Genomic DNA, 23,254 nt, shown 5'->3' on the forward strand with positions numbered 1-23,254 from the left:
TTTTGCAGATTCTCTGATGAAGCACAGCTCCTTCCATGGTCTCCTGAGGTCTTTCAGATGAGACAGGATGCATCTGGGGTCTGAGTGTGACCAGCCTTGGCTGTGGTGACTGTATCTTTGTGCAGCCAGTGGGGTGGGGATGGGGGGTTGGCTGGCTTTTTGAAGGTCACCTATGATGAAAAGGGGCTCTTTGTGGCATGGTCTAAGATGGTTCTGGCATGTAGTAACTCTGCTGCTCATCCTCAGGCCAGCTCTGCCCCTCTCTCTGAGCATCCTGGAAATGTGTGTGATTTCAGAGTTGGCTAAGGCATGGATATATTTGCAGGTGTCCATAGGACCTTGTGACCCATAGGAGAAAGGGGATGCAAGGGTCCTAATAAAGGAGTCTTCACTTTTAGAAATTTGTGAAAATTTGGGTGTCCATGAAATTAGGAGGCTTTTCTGGCAGTGTCTGTAATATGTCCTTAGGGCAGGTTGAAAGAGGCCATAATAGCTGCAGGTGTGATGAAAATAAAGGAAACTGCACCCACTGGGCTGATGATGTTAGATAGTCAGGGAAAAGTGTGTGTGTGTATAGGAGAACCTGCAGCAGCTATTAGAAACCAGAATATGAGCAGATAAAGAGCAGAACTGGGACAAGTAGGATCATATGGGAGGGGGTTTGGGGCATCTAGGAGAGTGTGCTACTGAGTGTGAATGACTTAGTTTACATTGTTTAATGAATCTGGCAGAGTGAAGATGGCACCGGCTCTCTGGCATCCCCTCTATGACTGAAGGACCTGGACTGTCTGGCCTGGGCCAGGGAATGAGTAAGCTTAACTCTAGAACAAGGCTAAGGAGAAAGGAGTTGTGCTCTGTACTCAGACAAGTTTGAATTTAGATACTACATGGAGAACTATGAGAGAACTTGGAAGAATGCAAGAAAAGACCTGAAATGAAGAATGGAAAATCTGGTGATGAAGCACAGATAAATGGAATAAGCAGGGTTGAGGGACTGAGCCTGGAAAGATACCTGGAGGCAGTGACAATAGGAGGAGGAAGATGAGGAGAAGGGCCTGGGAGGAACTATTAAAGGGACTGAACAGATTAGAAAGTAATTTTCTTTTTTTTTTTTTTAAAGATTTATTTATTTATGCATAAGAGAGCTGGGGTGCAGGCCAGATATGCGGGGGGTGAGAGGATTCACCAGAGACAGAGTGGGGAGCAGAATAGGCAGATCTACTGAAATACACTGCTGAGGGCAGCAGCAGGCAAGACAGGAGAGGTCTGCTGTGCCATGTGGGTAGCTCCCTGGCCGGGGATCGAACTCGTGCTGCAGTGGCTGCAGATAGTCTCACAGTGCTGTGTCTTAACCCCTTGCACCACCAGGGAGGTCCCTAGAAAGTAATTTCTTGAATCTGTTCTTTTGTGTGGCCAGGGCCAGTGTCAGAGTAGTTGTACTCATTTAGTCATCTGGATAGTTTTCTATAGATACTCCTTGGCTTCTGCTAAAAGTCTAGCACTAGATAGTTCTGTGCAGCCTTTCTCTCCTGCTATGGACAGAACCTGAGGCCCAGGCCCACTGCAACGTAGTGGGCATTCATCTTGCATGTAATGTTACATGTTTAATTTACTGGAAATACGGTTTCACTTTTTACATGGAATTCTGAGAAACCAGATTAACAGTGGAGAGGTATAATTCAGCTTCTCAATGAAAGGGTGGAGAAACAAAATATCTTCAGGAGGCCTACAGTAATTAAAAGGGCATTACATTCATTGCATATTTTAGCTACACATGCTAAGTCTCCCCTGTCCTTTTTACACAACCACACATTATTGATGAACAGGCATCAGGAAGGCATTAGGTGATGCTTTATTGCATTATTTTAAGCTGCAGAGGTTTTTATATATGAAGGGTATGGATTTATGCTGAGTGATTCAGCTATGAAGCAAGCACATCAATTTGTTCATGAATGTGAACTGGTGATTACCTCCATTAAAGTCACCGGGGCAGACTGATCACTTTAATTTGGGCAGAGGCATGCAAAAGCATTTGCTGGTAGTGTATGTGTATACCTAAGACACAGGCAAAGGAACTGTTCAGCATCCCTAAGGAGTCCTAAGAATGCAGATTTGTGTTCTTGTAGGTGTAGAAATACAGGGAAGGGTACGAAGCCTGGTGGGAGCAGGAAGAAATTGCTTCCTAGCACCATGTGGCAGGATGTTGTTTAAGTTTACTTGGTTTTGGCTGCCTAATGCTGACTTAATGATAAATTGCTGGAAGGATGGCACAGAGAACATGTTCTTGCTCCCAATTTCAGATCATAGGACTTAGCACCCTCCGAGGTATGACTAGGCACTGACCAATTGAATAGGTTTTTCCTTCAAATAGCATGGAGGAAATTTATGGGTTTTAGTAAATTCAAAACATTGCATTTGAATACTTGTGATCACAGCTTGTGCTCAGTATAATAAAGGCTTCTGTCCTGCAAGAATTCACAGACTAGCTGGGGAAATGTGAAGTGACTTTTTAAGCAGTTCTGATTTACACATATGGTTTGTAGATGGAAGATTGGAAAGGCAATCAATATTGTGATGACCAAGAAGGGAAGGAGAGGTGGAGTCTGAGTCTGGGATATAATGCTGGTGTTGCTGGAGAATTAGCAGTTCATTCATTGTTGGGGATCTTTCAGCAAGAAATTATAGCCGTATGTGAACAGGTGCCATAACAGTTTCCTGACTCAGAAATTCTACTTCTGACAGGAACAACAACTGGGACATAAAACAAACATTTCTTGGTAATGGCAAGCACCAGAGTGTCCTTTAAACTTACAACAACAGAGAATAGATTTACCAAACAGTAAAGCAAAAATATTTGGGAATCTTATTTCAATTATAAAAATATTAAGGATTAAATACATATTAAATTTGGACAGTGTTGGTGATATAAAAGATTCCATAAGCAATGAGAAAAAGATACATTGTGAAATTGCAATTTTATTAAAATTATAAGAATTGGATTAACTATGAAAATGATTATATATAAAATGGACCACCCTCTCTATACTTTTATCACTGCCTCCATTTTATTTCCTTGTAGTAATCTCAGAATGAACTTTATAAATGCATTTACTTATTGAGTTTCTCCAAAATATAATCTTCCCTAGGGAATGAGTGATATTTAACTTGATCTCCTCTATCTTCAAGGTATGGCTCATATTGGGTGCTTAATGTTTGCCGAATGGCTAAATACATCACTGATTGGTTTTGTTACTGAAATATTTCATTACTTTTTAAATGACCTTTCAATTGTATGCATAATATGAAAATAACATGTCAAATCTTTACTAGGTGCAGAGTCAAGTACTCTGTTTTTCACTTCAACCTTATCAAAACTTTTTAGGGCAGATGCTATTATTTTATATGTGGTTATAATTGAGGCTCACAGAGGAAAAACCCCTTGCTCAGTGGGCAAGAATAAGAGTCAAGCTGTAAACGCCAGGCCACCACCTGGCAAGCCCACTCTTAACTATTATGTGATTTAAAAAAAAATATATATATGGAATAGTCCAGAGTGTCAGGTGTTTTAGAGAGGCCATTTAAAAGCAAAGCCAGAAAAGTTTCTTATTTCCTCCTTTTCCCCATATCTTCATGCTGTTCCTAGCTCCAACTTCTACTGAGCCATCCTTCCCTAATCTCATTATCCCTGTTGCATAAGTCTCTTAGCCTGTCAGAACCTAGGTTATTGGAAACCAGGCTGGTAAATTCATCTTGGTCTGAAGACAACTGAATTTTAAAAGGACTCACTAATACCTCAGCAGGCAAGAGAAACTACAGCAAACATTTCTGGCATAGCCAGATCTTTGTTTCATCCCTTAGTAAGTTGTGAAATTTTTCTCTAACCTAGGAAGTGTGTTCTGTAGGGACCTTGAGATTTCCATTAATTCCAAATTAATGCCTATTTGTGTATTAATGATGTCAGTGAATCTTTAGATTGAGACCATAACACACTTCAGTGTCATGATGGTTAGAGAGAATATCAGTTTGTATAAATTTGTGCCATCATCTCTTCTATGGGTTTCTATGACCTTGTGACTGTGGTGACTATAAATTCTAAGTTTTCCCTCTGAACAGTAAATAAGTTCATTTTATCCTCAAATTTACAGTGATCATGAAATATTAGCACAAGGAGTAAGCTTTATAAACTTCATTGCTATTCTGCTTTATTTCAACAATGTGCTTGTCTTGAAATACCAATAGGATATCTGAAACTAAAAATTAATGAAATGATAAAATATTTGGGGGTTGAACACACTGAATGTATTTGTGTATGGAATGGAGCAGAACTATGAATATTTAAAAAAATATAATTTGATTTTCAGAACCAGAAAAGAAGAAAATGGTCTGGTCTTTCTGATGTACCTCATCTCACTTTGTAGTTAAATGCTTAAATACTTCATTAGCAGAGGCTTCTGGCCATTTTGACCTTTCTTATAAGTGTTCGAAGAAAACTCTGGCACTTTTCTAGATGGAACTGCATTCTGTACTGCTGCCCACACAAAACCGAATTTTACAGCCATGACATGCTGCTTATTTGAAGGGTGTGTGTGTGTGTGTGTGTGTGTATGTGTGTAAAATCATCTTGCATTTTAAATGGTTATACTATATTTTTATGAGGACTCTGGAAGCTTCACACTTAAGTAAATTTTAACTCTCCCTTCATTGTTCCTGGAACATCAAACTCCTTCTGGGCAGCTACAGTGATTATCAGAGGGGCAGGGAATGTATGTAATTGTAGTACAAATTCAGTTCAAGGAGCAAGTTGACTTCCCTGAAGAATTGGCAGCAGTGTTCCTCACTGGTTTCTTGTCTATCTAATCCAGCTAATGATATTATTGTTTGCTCCACCTGTTTATATAGTGTCTCCAGGAGGGCAAAAAATAACACCTTTGAGCATCCAGAAAATTGTGCTAAGCAGGCACTCAGAAAAGAAATATTATAAGATGGTTATCTTAACCTCTTCATGATAATTTCTACTGACTCCCCACCCAGGAATACTGATAACATGGTTGTTTTGTTTTGTTTTTCTTATAGTTGGCAGCACACAATTTAGTGATGCCTGCTAGACATCTTTTTCTTCCTGATTACTGTTTTTTTAAAGTGCTAAGTCAGAGATAGAAGATTTGGCTCAGTCTTTTTGACTTTTAGTTTCTTCACTCGATTATGCTCTCAGAAGTTATGGAAGAGGGCTTCTTCCATAAGAAATTGTTGAAAATTTAGTAGGATTAGCTCATGAAGGAACTACTCTACCTGTTCTGAGGGATTTTTCAAATCTTGGCAATCCCAAGTCAATCTAGTTAGCCAAAATTCACTGGTTAATGAAATTTTTGTTGTTGTCTAAGCTTCCAGGCAGGCCAATGAGTCTTGTTGCCTCTGCTAAGTTATAAATAATTCAAGAGTGGAGAAAGCTGTGGAGAGAGCCAGTCCATGAACGCTACCTGCTTGGTTGACTCAAGCAGGTTTAAAATTCTATTAAATTTAATCATATTGCTCAATATGGTTTGTAGTCTAGTAACACTAAACTGTTAATGGGCTATTTTCATTTTTACTGCATTAATCTTTTTCAAATGACTAGAGATTTTAATCCACCATTTCCTACCCCTTTGGGAAGATTACCATGTTAAATTGTTTTTTTTCTAAAAAAGGAGAAATATTATAATTACAAATAGGACATTTTGTTTTACTAGTGTTTCTAGTGTCATAATATCAGAGCTGCTGTTAAAGGATAGCTACTTAAAAAAATCAATCATCAAGGACCTACTGTGTGCAGTGGTCCAGATGGTGTGTAATTGTTAGCTGGCATCACCAGCTACATTATTATGGGTAGTACCTTGAAACCTAGTGTTTGCTGCCAGAGTTCTAGAAATCACAACATCTAAAGCCATGATGATAGTTTAAAGTCATGATGATGCTAGACAGTCTGGTGTGAACCATAAAGGCAAGTCAGAAGTAATGAAGGAAGGTAGGAGTTTGGATTGAATTAATGCCCAATTGAAAATACACAAGTCTGCCTTTGGAAATGTTAAATCCTTATCAGAAGTCAAACCCTTAAGATCATAGTGGAAATATTTTCAGAATGTTCCAGAATGCAATGCAAGCTAAATGAAATTGAAATGGTAATCAAAAACCTCCCCAAAAACAAAATGGATTTACAAATGGATTTACAAATGGATTCTACCAAACATTCAGAGATGAATTAGTGCCTATCCTTCACAAACTCTTCCAAAAAATTGAGAAGGAAGGGACAATACCAAACACGTTCTATAAAGCCAACATTACACTAATGTTACACCAAAACCAAACAAGGACAACACAAAAAAGGAAAACTACAGGCCAATCTCCCTAATGAAATCTTGATTTTTAAGTGGACTTAGCAGAAGACTATTGCAGAGTAGAGACTTCCAGAATTAAGGATTTATGGATCAGTAAAATAAAGAGAACAAATCATTGGAGGACTATTGGAGGTTGTGAACTCTTTATTTTTGCCAATTGTTTCTAGCACAGTTCCCCCTATTAAGATTTTGTTGAGTGTTAAGTTTCCCATATTTGATCTAAGCTATAATGTTTTAAACAAAGGATAAGAGAACATTTCTAATGTTACACAAAGAAAAGCTCGTTGTTACCACATGGAAGTTACTGGTTGGCATCTTCATCATATGAGAGTCTAGTTCTGCTTAGCCATAAGGCTCCCAAGGATCAGCACCTACCTGGTAACCTACAGCCAGCATAAACAGGAGACTTTGAGAGCTGGGTAATCAACTCTGTGACTTAGTCTTTTCAGGCTGGTACTCTTTCATTCTTTGCAAGTCTTAATGCCAAACCATCCTTACATTTCTCTCTGATTTATACTTTGCCCCATTGAGACTCATATGGGTACAAAAAGTGCTTCACCAGAGCTGAGTGATTGATTATCAATCAATGCCACCATTATTTATTTATTTATTTATCTATTTATTTTTATTCAAAATAATAAATTTTATTTTTATATTCCCCATACAATTGCAACCCCCCCATTCTGATCCCAATCCCTCCCCTCCCGCCCCCCACCCCCTCAAAAGTGTCTCTGTTTCATAGTTTTTTGTTGATTTTGATTTTCACTTTCTTATAGTTATTCATTTTCCTGGTCCCTTATTTAAGTTTTCTAGATTCCTGCTATGAGTGAGACCATCCGGTATTTTTCTTTTTCTTTTTGGCTTATTTCGCTGAGCATGATCCCTTCCAGCGCCATCCATGTTGCTGCAAATTGCATGTGTTTATCTTTTTTGAATGCTGAGTAATATTCCATGGTGTATATGTACCACATCTTCTTGATCCAGTCATCTATTTTTGGGCATTTGGGCTGTTTCTAAAGCTTAGCTATTGTAAACAGTGCTGCTATAAACAAGGGGTGCAGGTGTTCTTTGGAATTGATGTTTCTGTGTCCTTTGGGTAAATACCTAGGAGTGGAATTGCTGGATCATATGGAAGCTCTATGTTTAGTAGGTCCAGAAATCTCCACACAGCTCTCCATAGTAATGCCACCATTATTTAAAAAAAAAGTTATGGAATATTTCAAGCACATTAAAAAACTAAGCAGGTATCTTACCCAGTTTCAATAATTAAATAATAGCCATTTTTTTCTATACCTCTACCCATTTTCTCAAACATTGTTATGGTGAAGCAAGTCCCCAACATTGTACCATTTTATTTGCAAACATCTCTATATATACATAGTTGTGTGTGTATGTATTTTATAAAATTCTTATACATATAAATTTACATTTTTATGTATTTATATACATATAAATTTCTAAAAGTTATGAACTCTAACTCCATAATATCATTATATATTTAGTCAACATTTACATTTGTCTGTTTTACAAATGTGCTTTTATGTATTTGCTCATTTACATATTTATGCCTTTGTGTGTATATATATTTCATCTATACATGTATATTTATATTAGTTTTTCAGGATACAAAAAGATCTATGACTATAGATTTTTTACCATTAGATTTTTTGTGATTGAATATATGTTTTCTCTTCAATTTCCTGTAAATTGAGAGTTGATCCTAAGGGCTGATCAGCAGGGGTTTTTGTTTGCTTTTCTGGGAAGAATATTTCATAGGTATTATGTTCTATCAAGAGATACATAATATCTTTCAATTTTCTTTCTCTTATGTTAATACAATACATACATATAATTAACAACTATTGGATGCTTGGTCTAAAACTATTATCATTGAAAGTGCTGGTATTTTCTTTTTTTCCAATATTTTAAATTTAATCCCATCTACAAAACTTTACCAAATAATGTAACATCACATAGGTTCCGGGGATTATATGTGTTTTTTATATTTTATTTATTTTTTAACTGAGGTGATATTGGGGTACCTTCATCAGATTTACCACCGTAGTGTTCTACCACCATAGACCATTGTGCTTCCTTCCCTCTTTGCTTTTTCCTTCCCACACCCACACCCACTTGGTTAATTTGAGGGTGTTGGTATTTTCTTATGATGAAGACAAATATTATTCAAGACTTGGTTGCTGGAACATTTTTAAGTTTCCATGTTGTCATTTTATAGTGTCCTGCACCAAAGTCTTCAGCAATTGTCCATTGCTATGCAGGCACTTGACATCTGTTCTGTTGCCCCAAGCCAAGATGATGAAAAGCAAACAAAACTGTCATCTAAAATCACCACTCCATAAAATTAAAGCTTGTTAAAAGCAGAAATAGGAAGAATTTAGTTAAATTAAAAAATTTTAATACATTTTCTGAAAAATTTACTACTCTGTCATTGATAGGAAAATTCACCTCTTCATACCATCATGCATAAGCAACACTGAAATCTAGACTCAAACCCTGGACCAATAGATGAGGATACTATTTAGAACCAACTGTTGGTAAACTTTGCTAGAAGACAATGTGAAAATCTGTCTAGCCAAATTAAAAGGATGACTCAACTTTATCTTTAAAAATTTCTTTAGGACCTCCTTGGTGGCACAAGGGTTAAGATGTAGCCTGTGAAGCTGTCTGCAGCCTCTGCAGCATGAGTTTGATCCTGGCCAGCCAGGGAGCAACCCACACGGCGCAGCAGATCTTTCCTGACTCATCTGCTGCTCCCCTGGGCAGTGTACTTTGGTAGATCTGCCTGTTCTGTTCCCCACTCTGTTTCTGATGAATCCTCTCACCACCCCCCACACACACATCTGGCCTGTACCCTAGCTCTTGTATGCATAATAAATAAATCTTAAAAAAAAGTTTCTTTATGATATATTCCAAATCACTACTAGTTTAGTAGTGAGAACTACTAAATATCCTTTCAGTTCATTCAATAAACACATGTGAGTACCAATTCTGTGTAATGTACTTAATCATACTTACTTGCATATTAGGTTATATACTTAATGTCCTTGCAATATAAAATACACTAGAATACAAATATAATAAAGATTAATTAAAATGCAGAGTAAAGACAAGTGATACAACAAGAGGCAGCGGAAGTTAGCGAATCTGCAGGAGTAGTTCTTATTCTGCCTCCAAGAAGCCTCGCGTCCTGGGTATTTTGTATTCTTCCCTGTGAATGAGTACAATAAGACATACATATTTGTCTTACACTTACTTTGAAAACTAAAATAGTTAGAATTATCTGAAGAATCAAATGTATATGATAAAATATAAGAAACTTAAGTGAAAATGTTTGGAACTCAATCTGGTTTCTTATATATTTTCACTGTAATAGACAATGTTCAACTTCCTTAAAAACTTCAAAATGGCTCTTTACAGCAATGATTTATTGAGGTAATCTTTGAAAGTTGTCTAAGTTCCATAATCTCTCCATTTCATTTTTGCTGATAAGAAAATAGTCATTCGGGCCTCCCCTGGTGGTGCAGTGGTTTAGCGCTGGACTGTGAAGCTGCCCGCAGCCTCTGCAGTGCTGGTTCGATACCCGGCCACGGGGGAGGGTCCACATGGAGCGCAGACCTCTCCTGCCTCTCCTGCCGCGTCCGTGTCCGCTGCTCCCCTCAGCAGTGTATTTTGTTGTCAGTATGCCTCTTCTGTACCCCGTTCTGGCTCTGGTGAATTCTCTCACCCTCCCGCGCTTCTGACTGTACCCAGTGCTTGTATAAATAAATAAATAAATATTTTTTTAAAAAAAGGAAAAAAAAAAAAAAAAAAAGAAAATAGTCATTGGAATGTGAAATGACTTGCATAACTGGTTAGTGGGAGAGCCTCTTGGTATCCAGTTAAGTCCTTCCCCAAGGCTCCCCACCATCTAAAGTTTCCTTGGCCTAAGGAACTAACCACATGAGTAGTGTATATTCATCTCCCATGGTAATAAGTCATTGAAGGGAAGCAGACTGTTTTGGGAGAGCAGAGGTGAGCGGGATGCAAAAGTGCAGGTGACCACAAGGCTCTAGAGGATTCTGTCTGCTACTCTCTTACTCATCTTGCCCTATTGTATCTGCACCTGCAGGCCCTTCTCTTCTCCTTTGACCTTTCTAATCCCCATTCTCCTCTCCTCGTGACACCAGCCTGTTGGGAGTGATCCGTGCTTTGACAGCAACTTTGTGTGCCATTGACCTTAACCAGTCAGTCTGACCTTGTCTTACCAACTCTCACTCCTTGAAAAGGATTAACACAATAATGAAACATTGTTGAATTCAATTATGCTGTTTTGACTGATAGTTAAAAAAAAAATCAAATTGGAATGCCTTCATATTATATCTGCTGTTCTAACTCACTATACAGCCCCACTGCCTACTGGGTCATACTATTCCTCATACCTGCCTGGCCCTTGAACATGTTTGAATTGGCTGCTAGCAGACAAGCATCTTCCTGATACTCTGCAGGAAGATTTGTGTTCTTTAGGGTAGAGCACACTGATTTTTAGTTTCTATATGTCTCTTTTTTTAAAGATTTATTTATGCATACTAGAGCTGAGGTACAGGCCAGAGGTGTGGGGGGTGAGAGGATTCACCAAAGTCAGAGTGGGGAACACAACAGGCAGACGGACTGAAATACACTGCTGAGGGGAACAGCGGGCAAGATAGGAGAGGTCTGCTGCGCTACGTGGGTTGCTCCCTGGCTGGCCAGGGGATCAAACTCATGCTGCAGAGGCAGCGGACAGCTTCATAGGGTGCGTCTTAACCCCTTGTGCCATCAGGGAGGCCCTCTATATGTCTCTTTTAAACCCTAGGTATCATATGTAGCATCACTCTCACTGGTCAGAAATCAAAGTGTTCTGCACTCAATGATGAATCTAGGGGACCAGAGTGAGAATGTAGGTAGATCAGGTGAAAAGAGTCCATAGGGGAAAAGAGTTCAAAACAATCTAGTTACAAAGCATTATTGTGTGTGTTTCAGAATCTTGAAACATTAGTTTGTTACTAACTTCATGCCCATGTGGCAGTAATGTGTACTTTTCGTTAAACTAGTAATACTTAGTTTAACACTGATACATGCCCTATTTGTGTAAGGTCTCTCCTGATTGTGGCCCTCTCCAGAGAAAGTACAAGGTCATGCAACTATGTTCTTTCCTTTGCCCCAACATAATCTCACTCAATTTTTCTTCAATATAGGTTGCCAATTTGGCCTGTTCCATCTCTAACAATGAGGAAGGGGTAAAATTAGTCCGGATGGCAGCCACCCAGATTGACAGTCTGTGTCCCCAGGTAAGGCTCTTCACTTTGTTTCAAAAACCTCTCAGTGATTGACGTTCAGTGCCTTTTTCAGGTTGGCTCTCCTGCCCTGCCCTATTTCCTCTCACTGGAAAAACCTACACATCATTCACAGGCTATTTCAAGTCCACCTTTCTCAAAAATAATTTTTAATTACTCCAGTCTCTATAGAATGACTGTGGCAATTATTGTCTTTTCCAGTCACATTGACTTGGTTCTATGTTTTGCACTGTAATTTAAGCAGTCCATGCCTATTTACCTTCAACAGCTAAATTATAAGCTTACACAAACAGAAAGCAAGAGTTATGTTTCTGCTACCTCTCTAATAAGTTATTAGGACTTGTCCAGTAAATAGTTATGAAATGTGAGGCTAATTAGCATATCTTAATCAAACCAAAACTAATAGTAGCCAATGACCCTCTTTATTTTTCGTGGTTTTGATTCTTAGCATCAAGAACCTTCTTTGTACAAAAGAACCTTTAAAGGTTCTTTTGTAGAACCTTCTTTCCAGGGTTTCAACATGGTCTTGGATTGCTTCTTCCTCCTTTGAAGTGTGGTTCTGCTTCTCTGAATTGTTTCAAATAGGTCATCAACGCTGCTCTCACACTGGCTGCCCGGCCACAAAGCAAAGTTGCTCAGGATAACATGGACGTCTTCAAAGAGCAGTGGGAGAAGCAGGTCAGAGTGCTGACAGAGGCTGTGGATGACATCACCTCCGTGGATGACTTCCTTTCTGTCTCAGGTAATCAGCACATGCAGGCCCCCAAACAAGGCAGCTGGAGGAGAACAGGATGAGAAAATAATTATCTTAGAAATGTCACAGGTCTGTGTTTCAAATGTTTTTCTTTGCCCCTTTGAGCTTTCAGTCATCTCTGCAACTGTACTGGGAACACCCTCTTGCAAAGTCTTCTTCTGTGTGCATATTATTTTAAGACAATGCATCAAAATATTGGTCTGGGGAACACAGCTTCCTGATATCAGAAACCTAAACAAATTAAAAAGGAACCTAAGTCTCCTTAAATAGTTTCAGGAATTTTTAAGAAAAGGATAGCCTTTGATGCATCTCTATCACCCATGTATAAAAGGGTTTGGGGTATGAGTTTAGTTAATCTTTATAATCTGGATAGAGTTTTTGTCAGACTTTTTTTTTATTGGGGTAACATTGTTTTACAACACTGTATTTTAGAGGTATGGGATCACCCCTTCAGATTCGCCACCCAAATACCCATAGTCCTCCACCATAGTCCATTGTCTTCCCTCCCCCTTTTGTTTATGTTTAAAGAAAAGTAATTCCAATTTGCATGTTAGGTGGGTTATTTTTCCAATACATAACTGCTCCAGTTTGTAGTAAGCCACCTGAAAATATTAGCCACCAAATAAATCCATTAAAAGGAATGTGGAAACCACATAAGGGTTTAAACACTTGTCTATTGAGTTTATATGAGAAAGTCAACAAAAGCAAACAAATAGCCATCACTTGAAATTGTAACTTTTCTTCTTTATAAATGAAGCCAGACTGAAGGATGTTAATGGATTTGAATAACTGTGCAAGCAATTTGACCTTTAACAGGTCTCTTCAGTGGAGTTAAAAAATTCGTTTATCAGCCGGCAAATGGGCCTTTTTCCAAACACATTTCACCAAAGATATTTGGCCCATTTCACCTAGTAGAATCTCTGTGGGAGGGCCGGGGAAGATGTGGATGGAAATATCAGCCTCCTCTTAGTTACTAAAATGAGCAAGTGACCCTTGCAAATTCAAATTGAGCAGTTATTGACTATACCCACAGGTGTGTGGAACTCATACCTGCCAACTGAGTCAGCACTAAACTTGACCGTGGCCTGCGTGTGCTTGGCCAACTGAGATGTTTGAGGGAGGACTACCCACTCTGCTGGAGGGACCAGGCTGACTAAGCCTCTGACTCCAAATGTGTGGAGATGATTTCTGCGGGGAGGCTTATTGCATCTGAAAAATATTTCCCATGTGAATTCTTTACTTTCAGGAAGAATCATACAATGCATTCCCACTGGGGGCTTGTCTTCAAAGCTGGTCTGAGAGCAGCATAGTCCAACCTGTAAACTGGATAACTAAAAAGCCATTGTAGGAAATAAGGAGGGGAAGAAGAGGCAGATGGGAAAAATGAGAGAACATGTGCTCAGTGTCTGTAATTTGCCTATTATTTGCTTCAATTCTCATTAAAATTCTTTAAAATAAGCAGTAGTATTCTAAGTGTTCCTCTGACAGAGCTGTTATTTAGAGAGTAGGTAACTTGAAAGAAATGGCACTAAAATCTTCTTTTCAGAAGCTGTATAGTTCTTAATAAGTAGGGAGAGGGGAAATTTCCTCCATGCTTACAAGTTTTTATTGCAGCTCTCTTTCCCCAACCTCTGGTAGCCTGCACTCCACTCTAATCTCTCAGAAATCTGCCTTGTTTTTCATTCCCAAGTGCTTCTCTCTCTCTTTTTGTTTGTTTTAAATATTTATTTATTGATGCATGCAAGAGCTGAGGTACAGGCCAGAGGCACAGGAGAGGTGAGAGGATTCACCAGAGACAGAGTAGGGAGCAGAACAGGTGGATCCACTGAAATACATTGCTGAGGGGAGCAGCAGGTGAGACAGGAGAGGTCTGCTGTGCTATGTGGGTCAGCTCCCTAGCCGGGGATCGAACTTGTGCTGCAGTGTCTGCAGATAGCTTCATAGTGCTGAGACTTAACCCCTTGTGCCACCAGGGAGGACCGCAAGTGCTTCTTTTTTGATGACTTGTCAATGTAGCTGTTTATTTAAATGTACTTCCATCTGGGTGTTGACTGATAAGGTACTCAGTAGTTTGCCATTCCTGGGATTTTGCTTTGTCAATGGTTAAAGCCTGACAATGTAAAAGATACCCAAGAAATGCATCTTGTGTAAGGTGCTTAGAAATGGTTTGAATGAGCATGTTGGGGATTTGCCTGGTGGGGGCATAAGGGTGGCCACCAATACTGAGAATCTCTCAGGTATCTAGTCAGTCTTGGCCAGGGTGAATACAGTGGCCCCAAGAAAAAGGCAGAGGCCTCCTAAGGCAGCCTCAGGTCTTAAACAACCACCTGATCACCCCTGAAAATCTTCCTGTTACCCCCTTCTACCTGCACATGCATAGAAAATAGCTGTACACCAAAAACTTATGACTTCCCCAACATCCCCTATAAAGACGTGTGCAAAAATTGCTGCAGGTGGGGGAGGCCTTATCTCAGCCTTTTCAATAGTGCAAAGCTTTTCCTAATTTTCTTCCGCCAGCCCTGCCTCTTTGCTACCTTTCTCCCTGCCATTCCTTTGTGCCTCTCATTATTGCCAGTGACAAGAAAAGGCTTTGGCTTGTGCTGATAACACCGTGCCGTCCAGCCCCAGTAGTACAAGTGCCATGGCATGCCCTGACAGGAGAATGAACAGGCACTGTCAGGGAGCCAGGCTGTGGGGGCCGCTGGAGCATGCCTTTGGAGTTGACAATCAGTGGGCAGGCACCTTTCTACAGACAGGCTTGAAAAATGATGACATCTCCCACTCTGTCCTGCTGGTAGGCTGTGGACACAGCCCAATAGTTGAGGAAACTACTTCTTCTCTCCAAGCATTTGCATCAGTAAATTACAAATTTGGCACAGGAGATATTTTGGAATGGCATTAATGACATTTTATGTGCCGCTTCTTCGAAAGGGATTTCTTCAGGGAATTTCTATCCCGGCAGGAAACTATTTAAAAAGAAAACAAACAAAATCTTTGTTTTCAAAGGACTGTAGTTTTTGGTTTGTTTTGTTTTCCTGTTACCTGGACTTAAGTGTCTGAGTGCTTAATTTGTCCATAAGAAATGCAACAAGTTTAGGAAGCAATGATGGTAGCTATTAACATTACAGGAGCAAAAGCAATTTTCAGATGTGGCCTGTGCTCATAAAAAAAAAAGTGAAATGGCTATACTAGAACATTTAAACTTTTCCCAGTGGGCAAAAACTACAATTTTTAATAGTGTTTTTAAAATGAGCATCTTGGCATTAACCATGTGACAGTTTAATTCTTAGGTTTGGATCACAAAATAGCAGGCATCTGAGATCTGAAAGCTATTAACTCGATTCCATAATGTCCAAGGATTTTTGTTTGTTTTTGATTTTTCCTCTTTCTTTTTGACTCCAGGGTCTTGAATTTGTTTCCTTATAAAAATTCACACAGCGAACTGCGTTTTTTGTATTTAGAAACTATAGATTTGAGGTTTGTAAGAGCAACTATTTGGCCTTCAGTAATTTTTTATAACAAAATTAAATCTTTTATGAAATAGTCAGGTGGCAAAAATTCAAGGAGGTTTATCATAAAATCGGTGGCAGTCAAATGTTTTATGATATATTTAAATACCACCCTTTATATCCAGATGTAAAATATGAAGAACCTGGTGATTTTACCCAGGACTGGTGTTATCTCTAGAATACATATGCTTTTTATTACTACTTTCTCTTCTGTATTCTCTTCCTCTATCTCCTTACTGCAGGAATTCTTTCTCTTGAAAATACCTTAATATAAAAATACGTAATTGTCCCTTTCTATGGACACACTTATTCAGTGTCTCTTTCTGGAGTGCCTGCTGTGTGAAAGCTTCTATCAGAAATGCAGTTTTGAATTTTGCATTCAAATAATTCACTGCCCTTCTGATAGATAACATGATCAATGTACTTCCAAATCTGTGGGGCCCATCGATGTAAGGATTACAAGAAGTAAGAGGGAAAATTTAATACAAGAACTAATACCTTAGTCTTTGATGTCTACATGAACAGATGCAGCTCTTTCAAATATGTTGTTACTTAGATTAATAAAGTACAGATCTATTAAAACATTCTGAATCATAGCAGCAGTTATATACATACTGTCTGCCAGTGTAACTACTATTATAAGGAAATTGTGATTCATATTTCCATAAAAGGGGTACCTCTAATTGGGAAGATTGGGAAACACTGAATGAACTGTCTTAACATTCAAAAGTTGATCCAGAAAAAATAATTTATTAGTATATTATAAAATTAGTAAAATTTATACTTTTTACAATATGATTAATCTGACTCACCACTGAACATATTTGTTGGTTATTTGACTGATTAAAAGTATTATTTTTAATAGTATGTATTTTCAGCCTGTCCTAGTCTCCTTCAAATATGCATAGTTGTGTCTAGCCTATTTTAGCACTTATAGTCATATCTAAATCAATCATTTAATTTTTAAAGTATTTTTTTATTTTTTTTTATTTATTTTTTTTTTTTTAATTTTCTAGAGGCATGTCTTATTTATTTATTTATTATTTGTTTGTTTGTTTGGTTTATACATGCACTGGGTACAGTCAGAAGCGCGGGAGGGTGAGAGAATTCACCAGAGCCAGAGCGGGGAGCAGAGCAGGCAGAAGGACCGAAGGACACTGCTGAGGGGAGCAGCGGGCGGCAGGAGAGGTCTGCGCGCCATGTGGGACCCTCCTCCGGTGGCCAGGGAGCAACCGGGGATCGAACCGGCTGCAGAGGCTGCAGGCAGCTTCGCAACCCAGCGCTCAACCGCTGCGCCACCAGGGAGGCCCCTAAAGTATTTTTTTAATTGAGGTAACATGGGTTTGCAATGTTTGTGATTTAGAGGCATACAAAAATTTTATTGATATGCCAATTGTTTACACAACCATATATATAAATTTGGAATTTCAACTTCACACCTTCTTAGATGGACACCCTTCACCCCATTCTTTCAGAACTTCAATGCCCTATCACCCCCCTCCCTTATTTCCCCACCCCCTACAGATAGCCACTGTATTTTTCAGTCTAGGAACTATTTTTATATGTTTTTCCAGTTTTTTTATCATTAGCCTGCATGGTCCATAGCATAGTATGCATATTTTTCATAATATTTATGACAACATTTAAGTGAAAAAAAGAATATAAAACTATAGCAATGTGACAAATTACATGACAAAGGAAGAAAAGATACAAAATGTGTGTATTGGGATTTGGGTTAATTTTATATTCTCTACATTTTTTACTTTTGTTAACTAAAAATTTTTAAATGTTACATTAATTGAGTTAATATTTGTTTATATTGATGTTTGCATTATAGGTTGTAGGATCCCTTCCTTCAGGTGTTGTTGACATAGTGTACCCACCATCAAAGAACCCATCATCCACCTGATGGTCTCCCCTCTTTGTGCGCATCCCTCCATGTTCCCTCCTTTTCCTCCTCTGGTTACCCCCATTCTACAGTCAACTTTTTTTTAAAGATTTATTTTACACATATAAGAACTAGGGTGCAGGCCAGAGGTGTGGGGGGTGAGAGGATTCACCAGAGACAGAATGGGGAACAGAACAGGCAGATCAACCGAAGTACACTGCTGAGGGGAGCAGCGGGCGAGACAGGAAAGGTCTGCTGCGCCATGTTGGTCAGCTCCCTGGCCAGGGATTGAACTCATGCTGCAGTGGCTGCTGATAGCTTCATATTTTGCGTCTTTACCCCTTGCACCACCAGGGAGGCCACTCTACAGTCAACTTTTAAGGGTTAGTTTGTGGGTTGGCTTTATATTACCCTTTGTTTTGTTTTTCTATATTTGATACCATCTGGTATTTCTCTTTCTTCTAATTTTGCTTAGGATATTCCTCTCCAGTTCCATCCATGTTGCTGTGAATGTCAAGAGTTTATCTTTTTTTATAACGCAGTAGTTTTCCATTGTATACATTTACCACATCTTCTTGATACATTCATCCATTTTTAGGCATGTAGGTTGTTTCCATAGTTTGGCTATTGTAAACAGAGCAAAATTCTTTTTTTTTTTTTTTGCTTATAAATTAGTTTTTTTTTTTTTAATTTGGGAAATTGTCTTATTCTATCATTTTTTAAAATTCTTTTTAAAGATTTGTTTATTTTTATTTATTTATATAAGCACTGGGAATAGTCAGAAGCACAGAGGGTGAGAGAATTCACCAGAGCCAGAGCGGGGAACAGAACAGGCAGACCGACGAAGTACACTGCTGAGGGAGCAGCAGGCGCGGCAGGAGAGGTCTGCGTGCCATGTGGGACCCTTGCCGGTGGCCAGGGATCGAACCGGCGCTGCAGAGGCTGCGGGCAGCTTCACAGCCCAGCGCTCAACTGCTGCGCCACCAGGGGAGGCCCTTATATCATTTTAAGGAGTTTGGTCATTAATGGTATTCTTAATTTTTTTTCAAAATTTTAGACTACGTAATATAGTGAAGAGATACCTCTGTTTTGTATTTAATTCCAAAATTCCATCTTTTAACTACGCACTAAAAAGTAGTAGCTCTATTTATTCCTTTACTATTTTTATTCAAAGAAAATGGCAGCCAGATAAATGCTTTTGACAGAAAGAACCTCCCATTTGCCCATACCAGAGCTCTCTAGAAGAATCTGCTAGGTCAGTAAGATAGGTGTAGTCAAATCAAACTTGTGAATGTAAAATACTGTGCAAAGTTTCATTTGAGTAAATATTTTTCTCAGATTTTATCTAAGTTTTCATGATACAATCCAATATCTCCTAAAGGGTAGTTCTCAGAATTTCCTTAACTAAACTAACATCTTAAGCTTATACTTCATTTTCTATTTTATCAAGGGAAATGTCAACATTCAGAAATTACTTCTTGTGAGATTAAGAAATCTTCATATTTAAATTTAAACATTTCATTTAGTTTCAAATAAATAGAAAATTTATAAATAGAGAATGTGGAAATCAGAAACATAGTGGTTTAAGTGAGGAAGTCATATTTATGAAGTAAAAATGGATCTTCTTTATGAAAAGTAAGTTATATTTTTCAATTCTATACCTAGTATCCTAAAAACATAAATATTCCCTCTGAGTGATGGGATTAATGGAAGTAAGAGAAGTGTGTGGTGGAGATTGGAAATTGCTGAGTTACTTTCCCATATCTTCTTTAGGAATCTTAGATTCAGAACTAGCTCTAGAAATGTCTTCAAGAGGTAGTAATTGATTTAATCAAGGGTATTTATTGAACTCAGCAGTTAAAATGTTTTAAAGGTTATCAGATGAGTTATGACAATTTCTAAACTTATTCCATTTATCTTTTTTGTATATGTTGTCAGTTTAAATTCTTTCCTTACTGCAAAGTATAAAACTTTCTGAACATTTCTAAGAATTCTGTTTCTAAAGAATGAAGGGACATAATTGCAGATCTCACATTGGACATGAAAAGTACAAAATTGCACACTTGCAAAACCATTAAGGGATCAGATTGTGTGTTTTCTCTGTGCTAGGAGAGTGTGATGCCTCTCATCCTGGCTTCTTGGGTCTACTTTGAACATTGACAGAAGAGTGATTGTTGATTTTGACTAATCTGAGGGACCCATCCACAAGACTGTATTGTTTTAATTGTGGAAAACTCTGTGATCTTGACATGATCAATTTTCTCATATTTGTCTTATATATGATATCACCTTAAAATATTGGACTGAGTAATGTTTGCCCATTCAAGAGTTTCCTTTAAATATTTCCTTAATTAAAAAACATGATCGAACATATATCCAAAGCTTGACACTCACTAGTCATATCTGGGAATGTTTTGCTCGATCAGGTAGACATGTTATTAGACATGGCAATAAATCTCAAACAATAAATCTCAAGCAATAAATCTCAAACACTGAAACAAAGAAAGGGATGTTAAGTCAGTGGTCACCAAAGTGTGTTTCCCAAAACCAGTAGCATTATCATGAAATGGGAACTTGGTATAAATGCAATTTCTTGGGCTTCAGCTCAGAATTACTGATTCAGAAATCCTAGGAGTGGTGCTCATCAGTATATGTGATGCTCCAGGTCTTCCAGACGATGCTCAAGTTTGAAAAGCACTACAACTATTAACTATATCCTTCAAATGTTATTTCAGTGTTCGACATGTATCAAGATGTGCAATGTGATGGCAGCTCATGATAGTTGATGAATCTTAGATTGGTCATTGAGTGGCTGAGTTACATGAATAATACAAACATGTTTGTGTCCTCTCCACAGAAAATCACATCTTGGAGGATGTGAACAAGTGTGTGATAGCCCTCCAAGAAGGGGATGTGGACACACTGGACCGGACTGCAGGAGCCATCAGGGGCCGGGCAGCTCGAGTCATACATATCATCAATGCTGAGATGGAGAACTATGAAGCTGGTGTTTATACTGAGAAGGTGCTGGAAGCTACAAAATTGCTCTCTGAGACAGGTAAGCATGGATATTGGATCCAGCCAAAGTGTCAACCTGACCATTAATTTCTATATCAAAAATAATTGTTTTTGTAGGCCTTTATACTTCTGAATTGTGTGTGATCGTGGGAGAGGTGTTCTCTTTGTTTCTTGAGTTTGGATTGAATATCTTCAGCAGAGTAACAATTTTATTGCTTCACATGTATATATTACTTTATAGTATTCATGTATGATTTCATGTTATTTTCACAAGGGCCTTATAAAGCAGGCAGAGAATTTTTTATTTTTAATTGCAAATAAAAAAATGGAGGTGTTACTCAGTTACGTGTGGAAAAAGACTGGTGTTACTAGAACTTGGAAATTTGAACTTGAAATCCATTTGTCTATTTCTTCACTTTTATCATTTTTAAAAACAATAACCTTAGAAAATGATCAGGCAAGCTAGAAGCTAGGAAAAACTGCAAACAGCATATCAAAGAAATTGGATCCAGAAATTATAATTTATTTGATTCAATAATAAGACAAAGATACAAACAAAAATTGGCAGACAACTTGAAAGTAACTTTTGAAAGGAAAATTTGAAGATTACATTGCAAGGTACAATGAACCTGTGGGGGAAAATACCCAATATCTTTTCAAAGAAATAAAAAATTAAAATCATAAAGATATATCACAATACAACCACAATAATAGCTAAAAAAAAAGTCTATCAACACCAACTGTAGGTGAATACGTGGACCCTTGAGGACCCTCATAAATTGTTAAATGGTTTGCCCAGTGGTACCAGACCTATGGAAAAATTAGCAGTTTCTTATGTCAAGCATGCACATCCTAAGAACTAACAACTATAATCATTAGTAAATTCCTAAGAAAATGAAACAAGGGCCTACAAAAAACTTGTTAGAGGAAGTTCATAGAATTTTTTTTTTCATAACTCTAAAATTGGAAACAACACAAACATCTACAAAAATAGAAAGGATTTAACAAGTCAGAGAATGGGATACTACATGGCATTAAAGTAAACTGATTTACTGTTCAATTAGTTTTTTAGTAGAGTCTTCAGGGTTTTCCATTATCATTTTGTCTGCAAATAATGATAGTTTTATTGTTTTTTTCCAATCAGGATTCAATTTATATCTGTCTCTTGCCTGATTATTCTAGCTAGGATAAGTACTATTTTGAATAGTAGTGGTGAAAGTGGACATCTTTGTCCTCTGCCAGTTCTTAGTAGAAAAGCTTTCAGTTTTTCACCATTGAGAATGAGGTTCGCTGTACATGGGCTTTATTATGTCGAGATTTGTTCCATCTATCCCCAGTTTTTTGAGGATTTTTTATCGTGAATGGATATTGAATCTTATCAAATGTTTTCCTATTGATGTATGATTTGTGTCTTTCCTTTTATTGATGTGGTGAATTCCATACATAGATTTTCAGGTGTTGAACCAACCTTGTGTCTCTGGAATAAATCTTACTTGATCCTGGTATATTTTCTTTTAATGAATTGATGAATTCAGTTTGCTAAGTTTTTGTTAAGGATTTTTGCATCTATTGATCAGAAAAATTGGTTGTAGCTTTCTTTTAGGGGTTTCTTTACCTTGTTTTGATATCAGGCTAATGTTGGCCTCCTAAACTATGCTTGGGAATACTCTCTCTTTTTTTTTTTTTTTTTTGGAATAGTTTAAAGGATAGGAATCAGCTCATCTTTGAAGTTTTGGTAGAAAACAATGGAAAAATAATCTGGTCCTGGAGTTTGTGTGCGTGTGTGTGTGTGTGTGTGTGTATTTTGATTTTTTTTTTTAACACTTGATTTCTATTTCAGTTTCCTTACTTTTAACTGGCCTGTGCAGGTTTTCTGTTTCTTTGTGATTCAATCTGAAATGTTTGGATAAGAATTTGCCCATCTCTTCTAGGTTGTTCAACTTACTAGTATACAAATATTCATTACAATCTCTTAGGAACCTCTGAATTTCTGAGATGTCTGTTGTAACTATTGCTTCTAACTCTGAGTGTCATTTTTTTTTTTTTCCCTTTGCCAACCTACCTTAGAGATTTGTCTTCATATTCCTTCTTCCACCAGGATTCTGCATTACCATTTTGAGGTCACAAATGCAGTTTTCATTTGGTCTAGTCTACTTCCCTACATTTCTCCACAATGTTTTACCTCCTCACCATCCTTTCAGTGCTGCCTCACTGTACCAACTTAAGCCTGAGGCAAGATGAGGGAAGTGAATGCCATGCTAGATGTTGGTCTTCACAGGAGACCCTGTCTACATAGCATACCCATGCCTTGCACTTTTGCCCGTATCTGCTCAGAATTAGGTCCACACTCAGCAGCTCTCCCATCCTCAGAACGACTTTAT

At 38.0% G+C, this 23,254-nt stretch overlaps 1 protein-coding gene across 8 annotated transcripts in view; it reads left to right on the top strand.

The window, feature by feature from the left end:
- Window positions 1-23,254, top strand: part of CTNNA2 (catenin alpha 2) — a 1,153,910-nt gene that overhangs the window by 1,034,451 nt on the left and 96,205 nt on the right. For all 8 annotated transcript variants that reach the window (XM_054701781.1, XM_054701778.1, XM_054701779.1 and 5 more), the window contains 3 exons: window positions 11,606-11,698; window positions 12,290-12,446; window positions 20,713-20,913. In XM_054701781.1, coding sequence (XP_054557756.1) covers window positions 11,606-11,698; window positions 12,290-12,446; window positions 20,713-20,913 — 451 coding nt within the window. The remainder of the gene's footprint in view (window positions 1-11,605; window positions 11,699-12,289; window positions 12,447-20,712; window positions 20,914-23,254) is intronic.

The sequence above is a fragment of the Talpa occidentalis genome, unplaced genomic scaffold (genome assembly GCF_014898055.3).
Source record: "Talpa occidentalis isolate TD23 unplaced genomic scaffold, MPIMG_talOcc4v2.1 talOcc4.5, whole genome shotgun sequence".
NCBI classification, from domain to species: Eukaryota; Metazoa; Chordata; class Mammalia; order Eulipotyphla; family Talpidae; genus Talpa; species Talpa occidentalis.